Source organism: Carcharhinus amblyrhynchos, chromosome 14 (assembly GCF_965287045.1).
Source record: "Carcharhinus amblyrhynchos chromosome 14, sCarAmb.v2.hapA, whole genome shotgun sequence".
Taxonomy (NCBI): Eukaryota; Metazoa; Chordata; class Chondrichthyes; order Carcharhiniformes; family Carcharhinidae; genus Carcharhinus; species Carcharhinus amblyrhynchos.
In genome coordinates, this window is record NC_137337.1 from 24,543,360 (window position 1) to 24,561,465 (window position 18,106).

At 40.5% G+C, this 18,106-nt stretch overlaps 2 protein-coding genes across 6 annotated transcripts in view; one reads left to right on the top strand and one right to left on the bottom strand.

Moving 5' to 3' along the window:
• LOC145352499 (echinoderm microtubule-associated protein-like 5) overlaps nucleotides 1-14,103 on the top strand; it is a 153,362-nt gene extending 139,259 nt beyond the window's left edge. For 3 of the 4 annotated variants that reach the window (XM_080202439.1, XM_080202440.1, XM_080202441.1), the window contains 3 exons: nucleotides 2,024-2,177; nucleotides 11,238-11,338; nucleotides 11,505-14,103. In XM_080202439.1, the coding sequence (XP_080058565.1) occupies nucleotides 2,024-2,177; nucleotides 11,238-11,338; nucleotides 11,505-11,529 (280 nt within the window). In that variant the 3' untranslated portion in view covers nucleotides 11,530-14,103. Of the gene's footprint in view, nucleotides 1-2,023; nucleotides 2,178-11,237; nucleotides 11,339-11,504 lie in introns of those variants that run through there. The other variant, XR_013888545.1, reaches the window with a different exon arrangement.
• Nucleotides 13,863-18,106, bottom strand: part of zc3h14 (zinc finger CCCH-type containing 14) — a 39,591-nt gene continuing 35,347 nt past the window's right edge. For both annotated transcript variants that reach the window (XM_080202443.1, XM_080202442.1), the window contains exons 13-16: nucleotides 16,419-16,555; nucleotides 14,667-14,749; nucleotides 14,469-14,578; nucleotides 13,863-14,257 (exon numbers count right to left, since the gene is read on the bottom strand). In XM_080202443.1, coding sequence (XP_080058569.1) covers nucleotides 14,251-14,257; nucleotides 14,469-14,578; nucleotides 14,667-14,749; nucleotides 16,419-16,555 — 337 coding nt within the window. In that variant the 3' untranslated portion in view covers nucleotides 13,863-14,250. The remainder of the gene's footprint in view (nucleotides 14,258-14,468; nucleotides 14,579-14,666; nucleotides 14,750-16,418; nucleotides 16,556-18,106) is intronic.

Sequence of the window (18,106 nt, forward strand, 5' to 3'; positions counted from 1 at the left end):
TTTTGTGTGGTAGACAAGTCTTTTCGGTTTGACGGCAGCGTCCTGTTAGTGGAAAATACCACTCCTGTTGCCACTTAGTAGTAGCATGAAATGGCTAGCATCACCTGTTGTTCAAAGGTTTTTGATATACCTTACCCTAAGGGTAATTTGAGGTAGACTAGACACTTGGGCGCCACAACAGCTCAGTGACTAGCACTGCTAGCTGTGCAGATACATGGATTTGGGCCTGTGTCTGTGGGAGTTTGCGCATTCTCCCTGTGGTTGCGTGGGTTTCCTCCGGGCGCTCCGGTTTCGTCCCACACCCCAAAGATGTGCTCTTAGGCTAATCGGTTTCCACCAAATTGACACTATTTCTTCCCTGAATCTGACTGAGTAGGGTCCCATTCGTAGACATGCAGGGTAAAATAGGTGTAGGGTGATGTGGCGGCACGGGCTCGTTGGGCCGAAGGGCCTGTTTCCCGTGCTGGGTTGTTCTTTGTTTGTCAGGACCAAAAGTTGTGGCCTTAAGCCCATTCATAATACATAGCAAGCAATGGTCTGATTATGGTAGCCATTAATCCCACAGGATAGCATTGATGCACCCTATTTCGATGTCAAGCTTGCATGGTGAGCATATGGCTTTGGTCCTATTTGAGATTGCCAATAAGGTCTTGTATAGCATAGGGAACTGTAGGAATCCCAACACTTGAATTGACCAATAAAGGAATCTTATAACATAAATCGTCCATAGCACAGCCAGGAACTTATCAGTGCCCATGTCCTTTGCTATAGTCAGTGTCTTCTGCTGTTCCTTGATATCACATGGAGTGAATGGAATAGACTGAAAACTGGCATTTGTAATGCTGAGGACTACAGGAGGAGTCTGATATGGACCATCCATTCGGTACTTCTGACTGAAGATGGCGGCAAATGTTTCAGACTTGGCTTTTGCACGGGTATGCTAGGCTCCCACCATTATTGAGCTTGGGATATTTGGGGGGCCTCTTTCCTATTAGTTGTTTAATTGTCCACCTCCACTGACAACTGGATGTGACAATCTGTTGATCCTGGAAAGAGCAGGGCCTGGGTCAAAAATATCCTCAGTTTTCATAAAACATTGGGTTTAAAACAAATATAACCAATAAAAGTTGAACAAAAGATTTAGGCTGTTTGACTCCTGGACATGTTACACTAATAGATATTGTGGGATATCACTAAATTAATTAGTGTAAAATCTGGATACTCAAGCCCATTACATTCAAATTGTTGAGTTTCCACAGCTTTTAACACTGGTTTAAAAGAATATTGGGCTGGAAGCTAATCCCTCTGCAAATCAAAAAAATGAACATGGCGAATAACCTTGATTTCATTCATTTGTGGCTTCTTCAAGAAGCCTTTCAAATGTGGTTTTTATTTCAGGTTCAATGGCAGTAGTAAACATTTTAAATATTAAAAAGTCTTTAATTTACTGAAACTGGTTTACTTTGATTTGACTAAAAAACTAAACTGAGCCACTTTACTGAAGTAATTTTTTTGTGGGCATTATTCACAGTTAATGAACTAGACACTAATTAAAATGTTCACATTTTTGATAAATAATTTTTGATTTAAGCTGTATTAATAAAACTGCACCATTACCATTCTTAAATCCTTCATTTTTTTCAGTGCAAAGGAAATAAATAAACAATTATAGCTGTTTCAGGGGAGATTATGATTGTGATTTATGCAGATGAATTTGGCTAGAAACTTGAACCATAACTTCATTTGAGAAAAATTACTGATTGCATCTAAAATGGAAGCTACATAGTCATAGTTTAGTTTGTAGGCAGTGAGGACAAGAGTGGACAAGAGAAGCTTCTGGTCAAAAATCTTATACTTGTGACTTATCCCTATCTGGCTTTCTAGCAGGATTAAAAGATTTATCTCCAATTTATAATAGATGTGGCAAGAAATGTTTAAAACACAAACATCTTTATTTCTGTGCTCAGTAAGGTTAAAGAGACCAGGGGATAGATTTGCAGTTTACAAGTTTTCTTTCTTATAGTATTCTAGGTGATGAAGTCATTGGAATTTGGTCTCGAAATCTCGATAAAGCTGATGTGAATTGTGCCTGTGTGTCTCACTCGGGTCTGAACATTGTAACCGGAGATGATTTTGGCATGGTGAAACTCTTCGACTTTCCATGCACAGAGAAATTTGTAAGATATATTTTCTAGCATCTTATGAAACAAATTTTGAAGAAAATATGTTCTTGAAAATTTAATACTTTGTCTCAAACTTTGAAATAGGAATGCTTTAATTAGAAAAGGGAAAACATGATGGGAATTATTTCTATGGTATGTTGTGATTAACTGCCTTAATTACAATGTAACGCTTTGACAGTTGAATGAAACAAATTGGTCTTAAAATATTAATTGAATTGTTTTTTTTCAAAAAGGGGCATTGTTTCTTCAAAAACTGTTTCTTCGTAGCAGAACATGCACACTTAAACATTATATTTTATACTTTAGTTATGCAAGATGTTTGATCTTATGCTGTGCAGAGCCCAAAGATAATGTCTGAACTCTTGTAATATGGCATAGTAAAAAATTTTACGAAGTGGCAGTACGGTAGCACAGTGGTTAGTACTGCTGCTTCACAGCTCCAGGGTCCTGGGTTCAATTCCTGGCTCAGGTCACTGTCTGTGTGGAGTTTGCACATTCTCCTAGTGTCTGCGTGGGTTTCCTCTGGGTACTCTGGTTTCCTTCCACAGTCCAAAGATGAGTGGATTAGGTTGATTGGCTATGCTAAGAAATTGCCCCTTAGTGTCCAGGGATGCGTAGGTTAGAGGGATTATGGGTATAATATGTAGGGATATGGACGGCACGGTATAATAGCTAGGGATAATGGGCGGCCTGGTAGCATAGTGGTTAGCACTGCTGCTTCACAGCTCCAGGGACCTGGGTTCAATTCCTGGCTTGGGTCAGTCTGTGTGGAGTTTGCACGTTCTCCTTGTGTCTGTGTGGGTTTCCTCCCAGTGCTCTGGTTTCCTCCCACAGTCCAACGATGTGTAGGTTAGGTTGATTGGCTATGCTAAAATTGCCCCTTAGTATCCTGGGATGCTTAACTTAGAGGGATTAGTGGGTAAAATATGTAGGGATATGGAGGTAGAGCCTGGGTGGGATTGTGTTTGGTGCAGACTCGATGGGCCAAAGGGCCTCTTTCTGCACTGTAGGGTGCTATGATATGTTTTCCCATTTTCTTCCTAAACTGCAGTGGTATTTAAGAAGTTTACTAGAGGGACACCTAAGTGCATCATTTGGCACTGGATTAGATAACTTAAGCCTGAATGTGTGTTTCTATACTACACCAGAAAAAGTTATATTCATGGTTTAATTTCCTGTTTCTCCACCAGCATGGCATTTGATGGCTTATCCTCTGACTTGCCATTAATATTTCAGCTACCCCAGGATACTGTGCTCTTAGCTTCTTATTAAGTCATTTTCTTTATCATCAATCCTGCCCAATCAACATTGTTCAGTTGCCTTCAGATCATATGCTTCAAGTCAGACAACCCCCATTCCTCTCCCAGGGCAATGACTGACTGACAGCATCAGAGCCAGCAGTCAGTTCATCTTGTTGATGCAAATTCTATACATGAGCTATCCACTTAGTCCTGCTCCTCTGTTTTTCTCTATCATCCCTTAAGGGTATTTATGCAATTCAGTTGGATTGATTGTTGATGAGGTTAGCCATGAATGGGAAGACTTGTGAAAGAGGAAGATGGGGCAGTTTGAGTTACAGCAATAAGTGCACTAGGCTTTTTGAAGAATAGCAGGAGAGATGCAAGAAAGCTTTGAGCTTATTCAAAGCTGATTTTTGCCTGGATGAACATGAGTAGGAGGCTCATTACAAGCAGTCTTTGGACTTGCCATGCAGTTGGTTCTTGAAAATCACATCATAAATCAGAACAACTTTTCCCATAGTTATAATGTTAAAAATGGGTGGTTGGTTTGTCCAGTCCTTTAATTTATGTGCTTGGTGATCCCAGGTAGTAGTAAGTCATTTGTCAGCCAACAAGCCATTGTAGGAGATTACACCATATAGATATGGGGATAAACATGGTACAGTACTGGCATATTTACCATGCTCTGTATAAGTGCCCGTCCAAACTAGACACACAAAACCAAGACAGATAGTACTATCTCTTCCTTCCACTGCGCCCTGCTCATTCTGTCTGTCTCCAAACCTCTATACGGCCACATTTTTCACAAGATAATTAGAGGAAGATTTCTCCATTCCAGAGGTATATGCAGGGTGAGTGACCCAAAAATATATAAGATGGATGGTGCAGGACTTCATAATGTTGAAACCAGTGCTGTATAGCCAGAAGAATGCAAATTTATAAATGGCATTAATACGATTCACCATAATTGCTATCTGTCATAACTTGAACATCGTAAAGGTGAGGTCTGCCTGTACAAGATAGTCAATAAGGGATTAAAGGCCACTTTTCATAAATTCGGAGCAAGATGATGCTTAGGTGCCTATGAAACCAATAATCTCCCATCTTCCTCAAATGTCTCCCTCCCAGAAACTGCCCTTACCCGTATTCATGTTTTGTAGTCTCTTCTTGCCTCTTTACATTTGGTGTTGATCATTGATGAGGCATTTCATAAATGATCCATTCTCCTATCCCTTTTGGATTACTTTGTTGGACACATTATTATAGCTCCACATTCAGGATCCCCCGCAAACATGATACTGCTACAGCCTCTGGTTTGCTCACACACTTATACCAACCTAGGTCTTTTTCTTCTCCCAGCAAAATCTTTCCTCTGCCTTACCTCCAAATTCAAGTCTTTTATAGAATCCTTACAGTGCAGAAGGAAACCATTTGGCCCATCAAGCTTGCGCTGATGACAATCCCTCCCAGGCTCTATCCCCAAATCTTCATGTATTTACCCTGCTAATCCCCCTGACAATAAAAGGCAATTTAACATGGCCACTCAACCTAACCCACACATCTACAGACTATGGTCTATAGTCTATGGGTGGCATGGTAGCACAGTGGTTAGCACTGCTGCTTCACAGCTCCAGGGACCTGGGTTCAATTCCTAACTTGGGTCACTGTCAGTGCGGAGTTTGCACAATCTCCCCATGTCTGCGTGTTTCCTCCTGGCACTCCTTTTTCCTCCCACAATTCAAAGATGTGTGGGTTAGGTTGATCGGCCATGCTAAACTTGCCCCTTAGTATCCTGAGATGCATAGGTTAGAGGGATTAGTGGGTAAAATATGTAGGGATATGGGGGTAGGACCTGGGTGGGATTGTGGTTGGTGCGGACTCGATGGGCCAAATGGCCTCTTTCTACGATTCTATGATGATAGGAAACCCATGCAGACACTGGCAGAACACAATGACCTGAGGCCAGAATTGAACCCAAGTCCCTGGTGCTGAGGCAGCAGTTCTAACCACTGTGCTACTCACTTTCCTTGGATTCACATTGTTTCCCTTGCCTCATTTCCTTTCCTCAATCTCATGCTCAGACATTGAAAATGGTTACCTCAAAAATATTACTCCCTCATTTTCAAAACTACCATCATTTTTGTTCGCTAAAAAATCTTTGACCCCTCCATTCTTCCCAAAATCAAGTTTTCTTTTGCTTTCCAAGTTCGTATCCATTTCTATCACAACTTACTTGAATCTCTCCATTCCAGCTCCCATCTATGTCACAACACCAAGACAAAGCCAATTAAAAGATGCTTTTTCAGTAACGTCTGACTCAGTTGACTGCTCCATCCACTTTAAGCTTTTCCTTTATTGCTGAGATGGGATTGCTGTTTTTCTAAACCCCACACCATTTATTTTCCAACATTCCACAGATTATATTTTTGGCTGCTTCCTTTCAACATTCCTTTTGGCAACATCATGCAAATATGAAAATTGAAAATGTGGGAAAAACTCTGTGCAACACAATGGTGACAAAAGAGAATCAGAATTAACATTGAGTTTGTATGATTCTTCAGAGCTGGAGAAGTAGAAATGTGATGCCACTTCTACATGTCCTCAGCTCTAAAGAATCATATGGATTTGAAACATTAATTCTGTTTCCCTGCACTCACCACAGATGCTGCCAAACCTGCTGAGTTTTGCTAGCATTTTCAGTTTTGATTTCAGAATTCCTGCAGCCACAGTATTTTGCTTTTATAAAGCCATATTGGGTTGGTTGGATGTCCACAAGCACACTAGTCATTCAACTCATTCAATCCCTCTGCTGTTTAATTGTTTGTTCACTATCAAGTCATGGGTAAGCTGCAATATTCTCTAGTTAAACTTTGCGAAGATTGAAGCTGTGCTTTTCTGCCCTCACCACCAAAGCCACATCCTTATCAATTGAGTTTTCCTCGCTAGCCATCTTTTTTCACAAATTTACCACTGTATTTCATCCTGAGTCAAGCTTCTGATGCTTGCTCACCCACTTTCACTTCCAGATTATCAACTGACTCAACACATTGTTGCTGCAATCTTCTCTATGTCTTTGTCACTTTCAGACTTGACTTACAATTCTTTCCCAATCAACCTCCCTTTGTCTCTTTGCTAACTAGCACCAGACCACTATTACCTATATTCTTTCTGACCTACACTGGCTCCTATTTCTCCAGTGTAAAATTTTGAATCTCATATTTAAAAGACTTTGTGACCTTAGCATTTCATATCTCAAACTTGCACTTATTCCCCTGACAAAATTTCGTTCCTATTTCTGGCCTTTTTGTGCATCTCCCTTCACCCAGCCTATCTTTTAGTGGCTATGCCTTACCTGTCCAATCACTGTTTGGAATTCCCTCTCCATCTTCCTTTTGTCCTTGTGCAGAGAGAATAGAGCCAACTCTACACTGGTAGAGAATCCCACCCTTCCACCTCCTCTAACCTAATTATAAGTGTGAGGGAAGTTTTTTTTTTGTTTTTTTTTATATTTTTACTTTTCTGCTGGTAATTGATTCAGGGATGGCAGTTCAGGCTGTAAGCTGCATCTCCTGTGGGATGTATGTAGTGAGGGACTCCCACAGTGTTTCAGGTGATTTTACTTGTGGGAAGTGTGTTAGACTGCAGTTTCTGGAGGAGCGTGTAAAGGAGCTGGAAGGGGAATTAGAGGAGCTCCGTATAATTCGGGAAGTGGAGGCGGACATAGAAAGGAGTTATAAGGAGATAGTCACTCCTAGGAATAAGTCTTGGGTCACTGCCAGGAAGAGGGGCAAAAAGCAGTTGGGGGGACAATCCCCTGGGGCTGTTCCCCTCCAAAATAGGTTCTCGGTCCTGGAGGCTACAGTTGAGGAGAAATCAACTGGGGATAGCCAAAGGGAGCAGGTCTCTGGGGGTGAGCCTATTGGCAAGCCTCAGGTGGTTAGGGGTAAGAGATTGGGCCTCGTGATTGGGGACTCCACAGTTATGGGGACGGATAGGAGAGTTGGAGGTAAGGGTAGGGACTCTGGGCTGGTGTGTTGCCTACCAGGGGCTGGGGTCCAGGATGTATCGGACAGAGTATTCAGGACTCTTAGGGGAGAGGGAGATCAACCCCAAGTTATAGTTCATGTGGGGACACATGACATAGGGAGATTAAGGGAAGGGGATATTAAGCAAAGATTTATGGAGTTGGGGTGGAAACTAAAGGCGAAGTCAGAAAGAGTAGTTATATCTGGACTCTTGCCTGTGCCACGGGATAGTTTAGAGAGGAATAGGGAGAGGGAAAGTTTGAACTCGTGGCTGAGGGGATGGTGCAGGAGGGAGGGGTTCAGGTACTTGAGCAATTGGGGCTCATTCTGGGGAAGGTGGGACCTCTATAAGAGGGATGGTCTACACCTGAACCAGAGGGGAATCAATATCCTGGGGGGTAAATTTGCAAAAGCGATGCAGGAAGGTTTAAACTGATTCGGAGGGGGGGAGGGATAGTGAGGAAAGGGGGTGAAAGTGAGGGGGGCATAGTTGGGGAATGCAAGGCACGGCATAGTGGGGGTGGGGCGCAGCAGGGTTTGAAATGCGTGTACTTTAATGCGAGGAGTATTCGCAATAAAGTGGATGAACTTGCAGCGTGGATCAGTACCTGGGACTTTGATGTTGTGGCCATTTCTGAGACATGGATAGAGCAGGGTCAGGAATGGATGTTGCAGGTTCCGGGGTACAAATGCTTTAGTCGGAGTAGAGAAGAAGGTAGAAGGGGGGGTGGGGTAGCATTGCTAGTCAAGGACTGTATCACAGTGTTGGAGAGAAAGTTTGATGAGGACTTGTCAGTTGAGGTAGTATGGGCGGAGATTAGAAATAGGAGAGGAGAGGTCACCCTGTTGGGAGTCTTTTATAGACCTCCTAAAAGTTCTAGAGAGGTTGAGGAAAGGATTGCGGAGACAATCCTGGTTAGGAGTGAAAGTAATAGGGTAATTGTTATGGGGGACTTTAACTTTACGAATATTGATTGGAGTTGCTATAGTTCTAGCTCGCTAGAGGGGTCAGTGTTTGTACAAAGCGTGCAGGAAGGTTTTTTGTCTCAGTATGTAGACAGGCCAACTAGAGGTGAGGCTATATTGGATTTGGTGCTGGGAAATGAGCCAGACCAGGTTCTAGACTTGGAAGTTGGTGTGCATTTTGGTGATAGTGACCACAATTCGGTTACGTTCACCTTAGTGATGGGAAGAGATAGGCATGAACCTCGGGTCAGCAATTTTAGCTGGGGTAAGGGCGATTATGAGGCTATCAGGAGTGAATTAGGAAGCATGGATTGGATTAGGGGATTACAGGGACTGGGAACGTCTGAAATGTGGAGTTTTTTCAAGGAGCAGCTACTGCGAGTCCTTGATAGGTATGTCCCTGTCAGGCATGGTGGATTTGGTAGATCTAGGGAACCGTGGTGCACTAAAAGAGTTGAGTCGATGGTTAAAAAGAAAAAGGAGGCTTATGTTCGGATGAGATTGGAGGGCTCAGATAGTGCACTAGAAAGCTTTAGATTGGCTAGGAGGGAGTTGAAGAGTGAGTTGAGAAGGGCTAAAAGAGGACATGAGAAGACTTTGGCTGATAGGATTAAGGAGAATCCTAAGGCGTTCTATAGGTATGTCAAGAACAGAAGGTTGGTCAGGGCAAGATTAGGGCCAGTTACAGACAGCAGGGGGAAGTTGTGTGTGGAACCGGAGGAGATTGGAGAAGTATTGAACCAATATTTCTCTTCGGTGTTCACGCAGGGGGACATGAATATAGCTGAGGAGGACATTGGGTTGCAGGGGTGTAAAATAGACAGTATTACGGTTGATAAAGAGGATGTGCTGGAAATTCTTGAGGGGCTGAAAATAGATAAGTCCCCTGGTCCGGATGGGATCTACCCTAGGATTCTCTGGGAGGCTAGAGAGGTGATTGCAGAGCCTCTGGCTCAGATCTTCAGGTCGTCATTGGTCTCTGGTGTAGTCCCGGAGGATTGGAGGATAGCGAATGTTGTCCCATTGTTTAAGAAGGGGAACAGAGACTTTGCTGGGAATTATAGACCGGTGAGTCTCACTTCTGTTGTGGGCAAGGTTTTAGAAAAAATTATTAGGGATAGGATTTATAGTTATTTGGAGTGTAATGAATTGATTAGAAATAGTCAGCATGGTTTTGTAGCGGGTAGGTCGTGCCTTACTAACCTTATTGAGTTTTTTGAGAAGGTGACCAAAGAGGTGGATGGGGGTAAGGCAGTTGACGTGGTATACATGGATTTTAGTAAGGCATTCGATAAGGTTCACCATGGTAGGCTTCTGCAGAAAATGCAGATGTATGGGATTGTGGGTAATCTAGGAAGTTGGATCAGGAATTGGCTATCAGATAGGAGACAGAGGGTGGTGGTGGATGGTAAATATTCATCATGGAGTGCAGTTACGAGTGGTGTGCCTCAGGGATCTGTTTTGGGGCCACTGTTGTTTGTAATTTTTATTAATGATCTGGATGAGGGTATAGTTGGGTGGATTAGTAAATTTGCTGATGACACCAAAGTTGGAGGTGTGGTAGATTGTGAGGAAGGGTGTCATAGTCTGCAGGGAGACTTAGATAGGTTGCAGAGCTGGGCCGAGAGGTGGCGGATGGAATTTAATGCGGAGAAGTGTGAGGTAATTCACTTTGGTAGGAGCAACAGATGTGTCGAGTATAGGGCTAATGGGAGGACTTTGAATAGTGTGGATGAACAGAGGGATCTAGGTGTGTGTGTACATAGATCCCTGAAAGTTGGGAATCAAGTAGATAAGGTTGTCAAGAAGGCGTACGGTGTCTTGGCGTTTATTGGTAGGGGGATTGAATTTAGGAGTCGCAGTGTAATGTTGCAACTGTACACTACTCTAGTGCGGCCGCACTTGGAGTACTGTGTGCAGTTCTGGTCCCCGCATTACAAGAAGGATGTGGAGGCGTTGGAGAGGGTGCAGAGGAGGTTTACTAGGATGTTGCCTGGTATGGTGGGGAGGTCCTATGAGGAGAGACTGAGGGATCTAGGGTTGTTTTCGTTGGAAAGAAGGCGGCTAAGAGGGGATCTTATTGAAACATATAAGATAATTAGAGGTTTAGATAGGGTGGATAGTGATAGCCTTTTTCCTCGGATGGAGAAAGCTAGCACGAGGGGGCATGGCTTTAAATTAAGGGGGGGTAGCTACAGGACGGATGTCAGGGGTAGGTTCTTTACCCAGCGGGTGGTGAGGGATTGGAATGCCCTGCCTGCTGCAGTTGTAAATGCGTCTAGTTTGGGGGCGTTTAAGAGATCTCTGGATAGGTTTATGGACGAAAAGGGATTGGTATAGGCTAGTGGGTCATTGTTTTTGTAACTGGTCGGCGCAACATCGTGGGCCGAAGGGCCTGTTCTGCGCTGTAATGTTCTATGTTTAACATTTTGAGTCAGGATGAACTTTCATCAGAGCTGTCGTCAGCTCTGATGAAGGGTCATTCAGATTTGAAATATTGGCTCTATTCTCTCTCCACAGATGTGGACAGACCTGCTGAGATTTTCCAGCTTTTTCTGTTTTTGTTTCATATTCTAGCATCCATAGTATTCTGCCTTTATCTCTTTTTGTCCTCATTTAATCAACGTTTTGGTCATCTCTCCCAACATTCCTTTCTTGGCCTGGTCTTCATAAAATTACAGGAAGTGTCATGGAATGTTTTTCCACCTTTTTTTTAAAGGTGTTAATTCAATGCATGTTGTTATAACACATAACTGATAGGAAAGAACAGAATTTTTACCTATTTAGTGAAAATAGGTAAATGCATTTTTTTCCTTACACAGGCAAAACACAAAAAGTATCTGGGTCACTCTGTCCAGATCACTAACATAAAGTTCACTAGTGGAGACAGATATGTCGTTAGCGCTGGAGGGCAGGACTGCAGGTATGAGTTGAACAATTTTATTCTTATTGTGAAAGTGTTTAGAATGAAGGCAAATATAATTTGTAGTAGACAAGAAAAAATAGATTACATCTCATAAGATAAATGTAATTTCCATTTCAAAAAGCAACAGATTTCTAATTGATTTCCTTCTTTTCCCCAATTTAAGTTTGTTTGTCTGGAAATGTTTATGAAAACACTAATGGAAAGAATACAAATGGCCATGAAACAGAGCTTGGATCATAAGAAGAATGAAAAAAATTCCAGGAAAAGCTCAACGTATGAAAATAAGGCAGCTAGCACTATCTGCAAAATTAATTGAGAAGGCAGTTTGCTTTCATGAATATAAAAATTTTCATCTATTTTGGTTTAAGGCAATTTGTCAGATTTTCTACTGCACAGCCAAGTGTACATTGATGCAGTTGTGACAGTATTCAAATCAATCATGAATATTAGGGCAAAGCTGTATTCTAACTTCAATACTGGTGTACAAATTACTTTGACCATTCTACATCTATGGTCCTGTTGTCAAGGACAGAATTCCTAAACAATCATGTGGCAATGCCATGAAAATGGTTAATTGAGTTCTATCAATACACAAACTAACTTTAATATGCTGTAAGTTTACTGCTAGATATAACACAAGCTTAATATCTTCACAATGTTGTGCTGTAGCTGATTTGGTAAGTAGCCTTAAGACATTTATAGTGAACTTGTGCTTTTCAAAATTTTGCAATGCTGCTGACAGTGTTCTGAACAAACAAAATAGTATCTAGTGGCCTTCATCCTGAATGTACCAGCTAAGTAATATTTTGAATCAGTGTAAAAGCTGAAGCAAGCATGCCAAAGCATACTATGCACTACTGTACCAATCACTGTGGCTACCTGAACAATTACATTTAGTTCAGTGTACTGAATGGTTTGTAATTTTTATTGTGGATCTTTGTGTTTGCAGGTATCAAATCAGCAAATTATAATTTTTCCATTTATATAGTATATAAATAAAATGCAGCTTTTTGAAGTACATAGTAAAAGTGTATTGCTTTGACCTGTATTCTGCATATTAAAAGCATCTCAGGGTGCATTGCTATATGAAGAATCTAAAAGGATCACTAAGTATTGAATTGCTGCTAGTTTAAGTTTTACTGATGTCAAGCTTTAAGCAATAGTTAAACAATTTCTGTATCATGTTTCATATAGTTTGTGAACAATAATCCTTTAAAAACAAAATTAAATACCTGTAATCTCCTTTTAATACTTAATATTTTGGTTTATTGTTGTAAATGAATCAGTGATAAATTCTACTGAATTAATTTAAATCTGTTTCCAATAACTGCACTGTTGGTAACCATAATTTACTATATTATGCAATATCAAATGGCATTGTAACTTGAATACTTGAAATTATGCATTGTGCCATTGAAATCAATGCAGTCTAGCAATTTTTATTTCCTGATTTTTGTTGTACCACTTGTACCTCCCAATAACGTTCCTGATAAAACCATGAAAATACAAGAACAGGATTCCTTATGGAGTCCTCCTAATAGACTGTCACCCGAGAAAAACAAAATCTCACCATCAACTCCCTCAATTTTAAGTACTCTAGAATAAAATGTTACAATGGGAGATACAGGAAACATAGTCCAGGGAGTGCTGATGTAGATTCAGAACACTATGCAGTCACACTATATACATGCGAGAGTGTAACTGGAGATGTATAAACACTAGCAGTATATTACAATCAGTATCTACAGGCACAAATACATGCATGTTATTTCTCAGGCACTTTTTTTTGGCTTGAATTATTCTAGCGTTTGCAAACAAGTCACAGATTTATTCAACTTGGCCAAAACAGCATTTGGACACAAGTCCAGGTCTATGCAAATTGTGGTTAAATGCAAAATAACTTTGAACTGTACAACCAGTGAGCGTGATTTTACGCCAATAACCAAAATTCCACAACACAAGCCAGAGTAGATTCCTTCATTCATTAAACATGCTATCATTTCAATAACTTTTAGACTTCAAATAATTAGGACTGAACATGGTATCTCAAGATTTAGAGAACATACAACACAAATGTGTGATGTTATTAAATTGAATACCATATTTCAAGGCACCAGAAAATTTGCAACCTGGACATTTTCAAAATAGGAATTCAAAATCCAATGAAAGTAAAATAGTTATAAAATATAACATTTTAGTTGACTGTGTGTTCCTTTCATGTGTTCTATCACAACAAGTACCAGCAAGTGTGACTGTGTCCTAAACACACACACTACACTTTCAAACTCCTGGAGAGACATTGTGGCAAAGACTGGAGGAAGAGAAGTGAGTCGTGCCAAAAGAATCAAGAATATTTACTGTTTCTGTAGTACAATTACAATTGCTAAGGGATTTAACACCTAATTTCAAGACCTAATCAGTGACCAATTTAAAAAAAATATGCTGAATGACAAAGAGTTGCATGAATGTAAATAAAACGCCCCAAATAGAGGTAATACAAAAAAAACAAGGGACTAATTCATTAAACAAGCTCCTCAATCAACTTTTACTGTTAAAATCATTTTGTTGTTAACAAAAGGGGCATTACAGCAGACATTGGCATTTCTCTTCGGATATTTAATTATCCAGTAGAAAATTCCAGAACAGCACAAAACACGTTACAAAATGCACCTTTAAAATCCACCACTGAATAACCTTACAAGGCTGCATCTAGGTTATAGGAAAAATAATCTAGTCAAGTCACATTGCGGGGGCGGGGGGGGGGAAAGTAACTTTTAACGTTAAAATGTTTGATTCTCAATGTTAAACAATATTAGAAGTAGGACAATAAAAAAAATTGCAAAAATGCTACATCTTCAAATATCTGCAGCTTTGTCATATCCACCATGTGATTCTGCACAATTCAAACATCATTCACTGCAAGTAAAAGAGAAACAGCATTAGTTAATCTTGTCAGATGATTAGTAGCTATTATCCTACAAGCCCTGCTTAGAAAGCAAACACTTGTTTCATTTTTTATTACAATGTAATTGCAAAAATGCAGGTGATGCTGACTTCAATCACATTATTCCAAATGATTGTAACATTTATAGAACTATAATAGTCTATATTTCCAAAGCTTTATTACCCATTTTGTTGAGACCTGGTCCATTTTAATGCATGGCGAGGAGGTAATGTAACTGCAGGATGGTAGAATGTGCAATCAGCTCTCTTGCAGTGTGTACTGAATCGACATGGCTGGGAACAACACAACAGTAAAGTCATCATTCTCTTTTATATTCCCATTTTAACAAATCCTTTGATCTTTTGAAATCAATTTTCATACCTTTGGATGGATAAAAGGGCATTCCACTTTTTTGCAATCTGGAAAGAATCGACACAAAGAGCTGCCTGGATTTGTCGCAGGTGCTACAGAAAAAATTAAAACATTACTGAACAAACCAGAAGTCAATCAAATGGGAACACTGGATTAGAAACAAGCAGTTATGGGAAACATGAATAGTGTACTTTGCAACATAGGTGGTACAGGCAGAATAAGATTTCCCAGTTTGCATTCATATAAAAAAATTTACAATGCACCCATAACTTGTCAAGATTTTGTATTATAAATTCTATGTTTACATTATAATGGAAAAAAAACATTACAAACTTGTCATGCTGTAATTAGACTTAAAAATACCAACTCACTTCTTCAGAGGAATATAATTACATGTAATAGGATAATAATGTGAAACAAGGAATTTATAATAGAAAAATAAAAATAAGGACAGACTGCAAGACCCAAAAAATTGGGGTCAAAACTACATCTGCTTGAATTATAACATGCTGTCTTGAGATAGTGTACAATTAAAACAACACAGATATCAATCACTTTCTTTGTCCAGCAGGAATAGGATACCAGTGCTTGAAAACTGCCCCATACAATTACTGTGCAAAGTTTCACATGACCATTTTCCCAGGGATCCATCTGTTTTAGATTGTTCTATTGCACACATAGAGATGGGGGAAGGGAGGAGGGAATTCTCCAGCCCCACGCGTTAATGTGCGCATCACCTGGGATAGAAGCTTAGCATGTTAAGTGCCTGTGGAGAAACCTCTGATTCACCCCGTCCGCCGCCCAGGTGTAATCTAGTTCACACCCAGCGAAGGGGAGGAGGGGAGCCTTCAATTTCACCTTGAGATCACGGTCCCCTTTAAAAATGACACCAATCTGTGTAAAGACGGGCTTGCCAGTGTGTTTAGGCCCTACCCATCTCCCAAAGATTTGCCCCCCGCTCTCAAAAATGACCGTGTGATCCAATCCATGCTGGATATGCCTATAGTATCTCAAAATTTATACCAGAGTCCTAATGTTCAACACGTACCCATTGGTATTAGGTGTTCTGCAATCCATAATTACCGGTATTTTAATAGTTATTGCAGGGCACTTCAAAATCAGGTTAATTTGTTATTTCCTTTTAACAAAGTACACTCCTAATTTCAAATGCCAAAATAGATGAGAGATAAAGCACATCATTCTAAGATCTACTTAGTTCTGAAGATAAAAAAGGCAAACAGAATTCAAAAAGTTACAACTGTAGTAAGCACTTCCAGCATATAAGCAGGCAATATATAGGTGTGCTTAAGGAAGTAAAAACATCATTTGGCCAACACAAAAAGTGATCCTCTGAATGGCGTATAGGGTGCAAGAAACAACCTTAGGAAATACCAATGTATTTCAAGCCTCATTTTTCCTTCTTGGAACATAGAGAAGTTGAATAAAACTGAGATAGTTCACCATCAGACAAAAGTTAAAGATCATGCCAGAAAATGTTTTAGTCCTAAAACAGAAACATCATATATACCAACAATACAAAAGAACAAATCAATTTACTTACCCATATTCCCTCTTTTCCCAAAGACATTAACCAATTCTGATGTACAGTTCTACAAATGGCAGTAATCCTCTAGTAGCTCACCTAAATGCTTAAAATGTCATTTGTGAACTTAGACAGTGATTACTCACAGGCAATGTCACTGGTGAGCTGAAGTATTAGGATTCAAGTTTAATACATGAAGCAATATTTAATATACAAACCTGGCTGTTTAGGCACTACTGCAGTTCGCTTGCTTGCATGTGTGTATGGGCAGTCTGGTCTAACACACTTGGAGTCATATTTGCAATTTGGATGTATAAACAGACACTTGTCCCCAAATTTACACTTTGGAAATGTTCTGAGAAAAAAAGTTAAGTTGTCAGTGAACAAAGGTTTCACTCAGTGTAAGAAAATTGCAAATGAACTTCTAAACCAAATGTATAATTTTGAAAATAAAATGTATATAAATGTATACAGAATTTAAAATGAACTTTTTTTAAAAACAGGAATCTTCTGAAAAAGAGTTTGAAATGATAAAATTTCAACAACTGTAAACAAGCACAACTACAGTAAAATTACACATTTAGATAGGCAGTCATTTCTATTTAGAACCTGGGAAACTGACATCCAAGAAGACTGCTCCTTGTGTTCATACCACCTCAACTTGACAGCAAGATTCTGTTATTCTGAGAGTTTAAGAATCTGCTGCTGGAATTATGGAGGCAAATTATAAACACAGGAAGTCCGCTCTTAAGTGCTTGAAATCTGAACTAAGTGAGCACCAGCATAGAAGCAATGCAAGAATTCTTTCAATAATATGGCATAATAATGCAAATAGATACGTAGCTCGGCACAACATCGAGGTCCGAAGGGCCTGTACTGTTCTATGGCCAAACCCAAGATCAAGCTATCCCACTCCCTATCATTCTGGCATGCTCCATGTGCCTATCCAATAACCATTTGAAGGTTCCTAAAGTGTCTGACTCCACTATCACAGCAAGCAGTGCATTCCACACCCCAACCACTCTCTGAGTAAAGAATCTACCTCGGACATCCCTCCTATATCTCCTACCATGAAGCTTAGTTATGCCCCCTTGTAACAGCTATACCCAAGGAAATAGTCTCTGAACATCCACTCTATCTATCCCCCTCATCATCTTATAAACCTTTATTAAGTCGCCTCTTATCCTCCTCTGCTCCAAACAGAAAAGCCCCAACTTCCTCAACCTTTCCTCATAAGACCTACCCTCCAAACCAGGCAGCATCCTGGTAAAGCTCCTCTGCTTCCACATCCTTCTTATAGTGAGATGACCAGAACTGCACACAGTATTCCAAATGTGGTCTCACCAAGGTCTGGTACAGTTGCAGCATTACCCCACAGCTCTTAAACTCAAACCCCCTATTAATAAACACTAACACACTATAGCCTTCTTCACGGCTCTATCCACTTGAGTGGCAATCTTCAGAGATCTGTGGATATGAACCTCAAGATCTCTCTGTTCCTCCACATTCCTCAGAACCCTGCCACTGACCCTGTAATCCGTGTTCAAGTTTGTCCTACCGAAATGAATCAACTCTCATTTATCAGGGTTAAACTCCATCTGCCACTTCTCTGCCCAGCTCTGCATCCTATCAGTGGCTCTTTGCAGCCTTCAAGAGCCCTCCAACTTATCCACTACTCCACCAATCTTCGTGTCATCAGCAAATTTACTAACCCATCCTTCAGCTCCTTCTTCCAAGTCATTGATAAAAATCACAAATAGCACAGGAGCCAGCAGTGATCCCTGTGGTACAGCATTGGTAACTGGCCTCCAGTCTGAAAATTTTCCCTCCACCACCACCTTCTGTCTTCTATGAGACAGCCAGTTGCTTATCTAATCGGCCAAATTTCCTCCTATCCCACACCTCC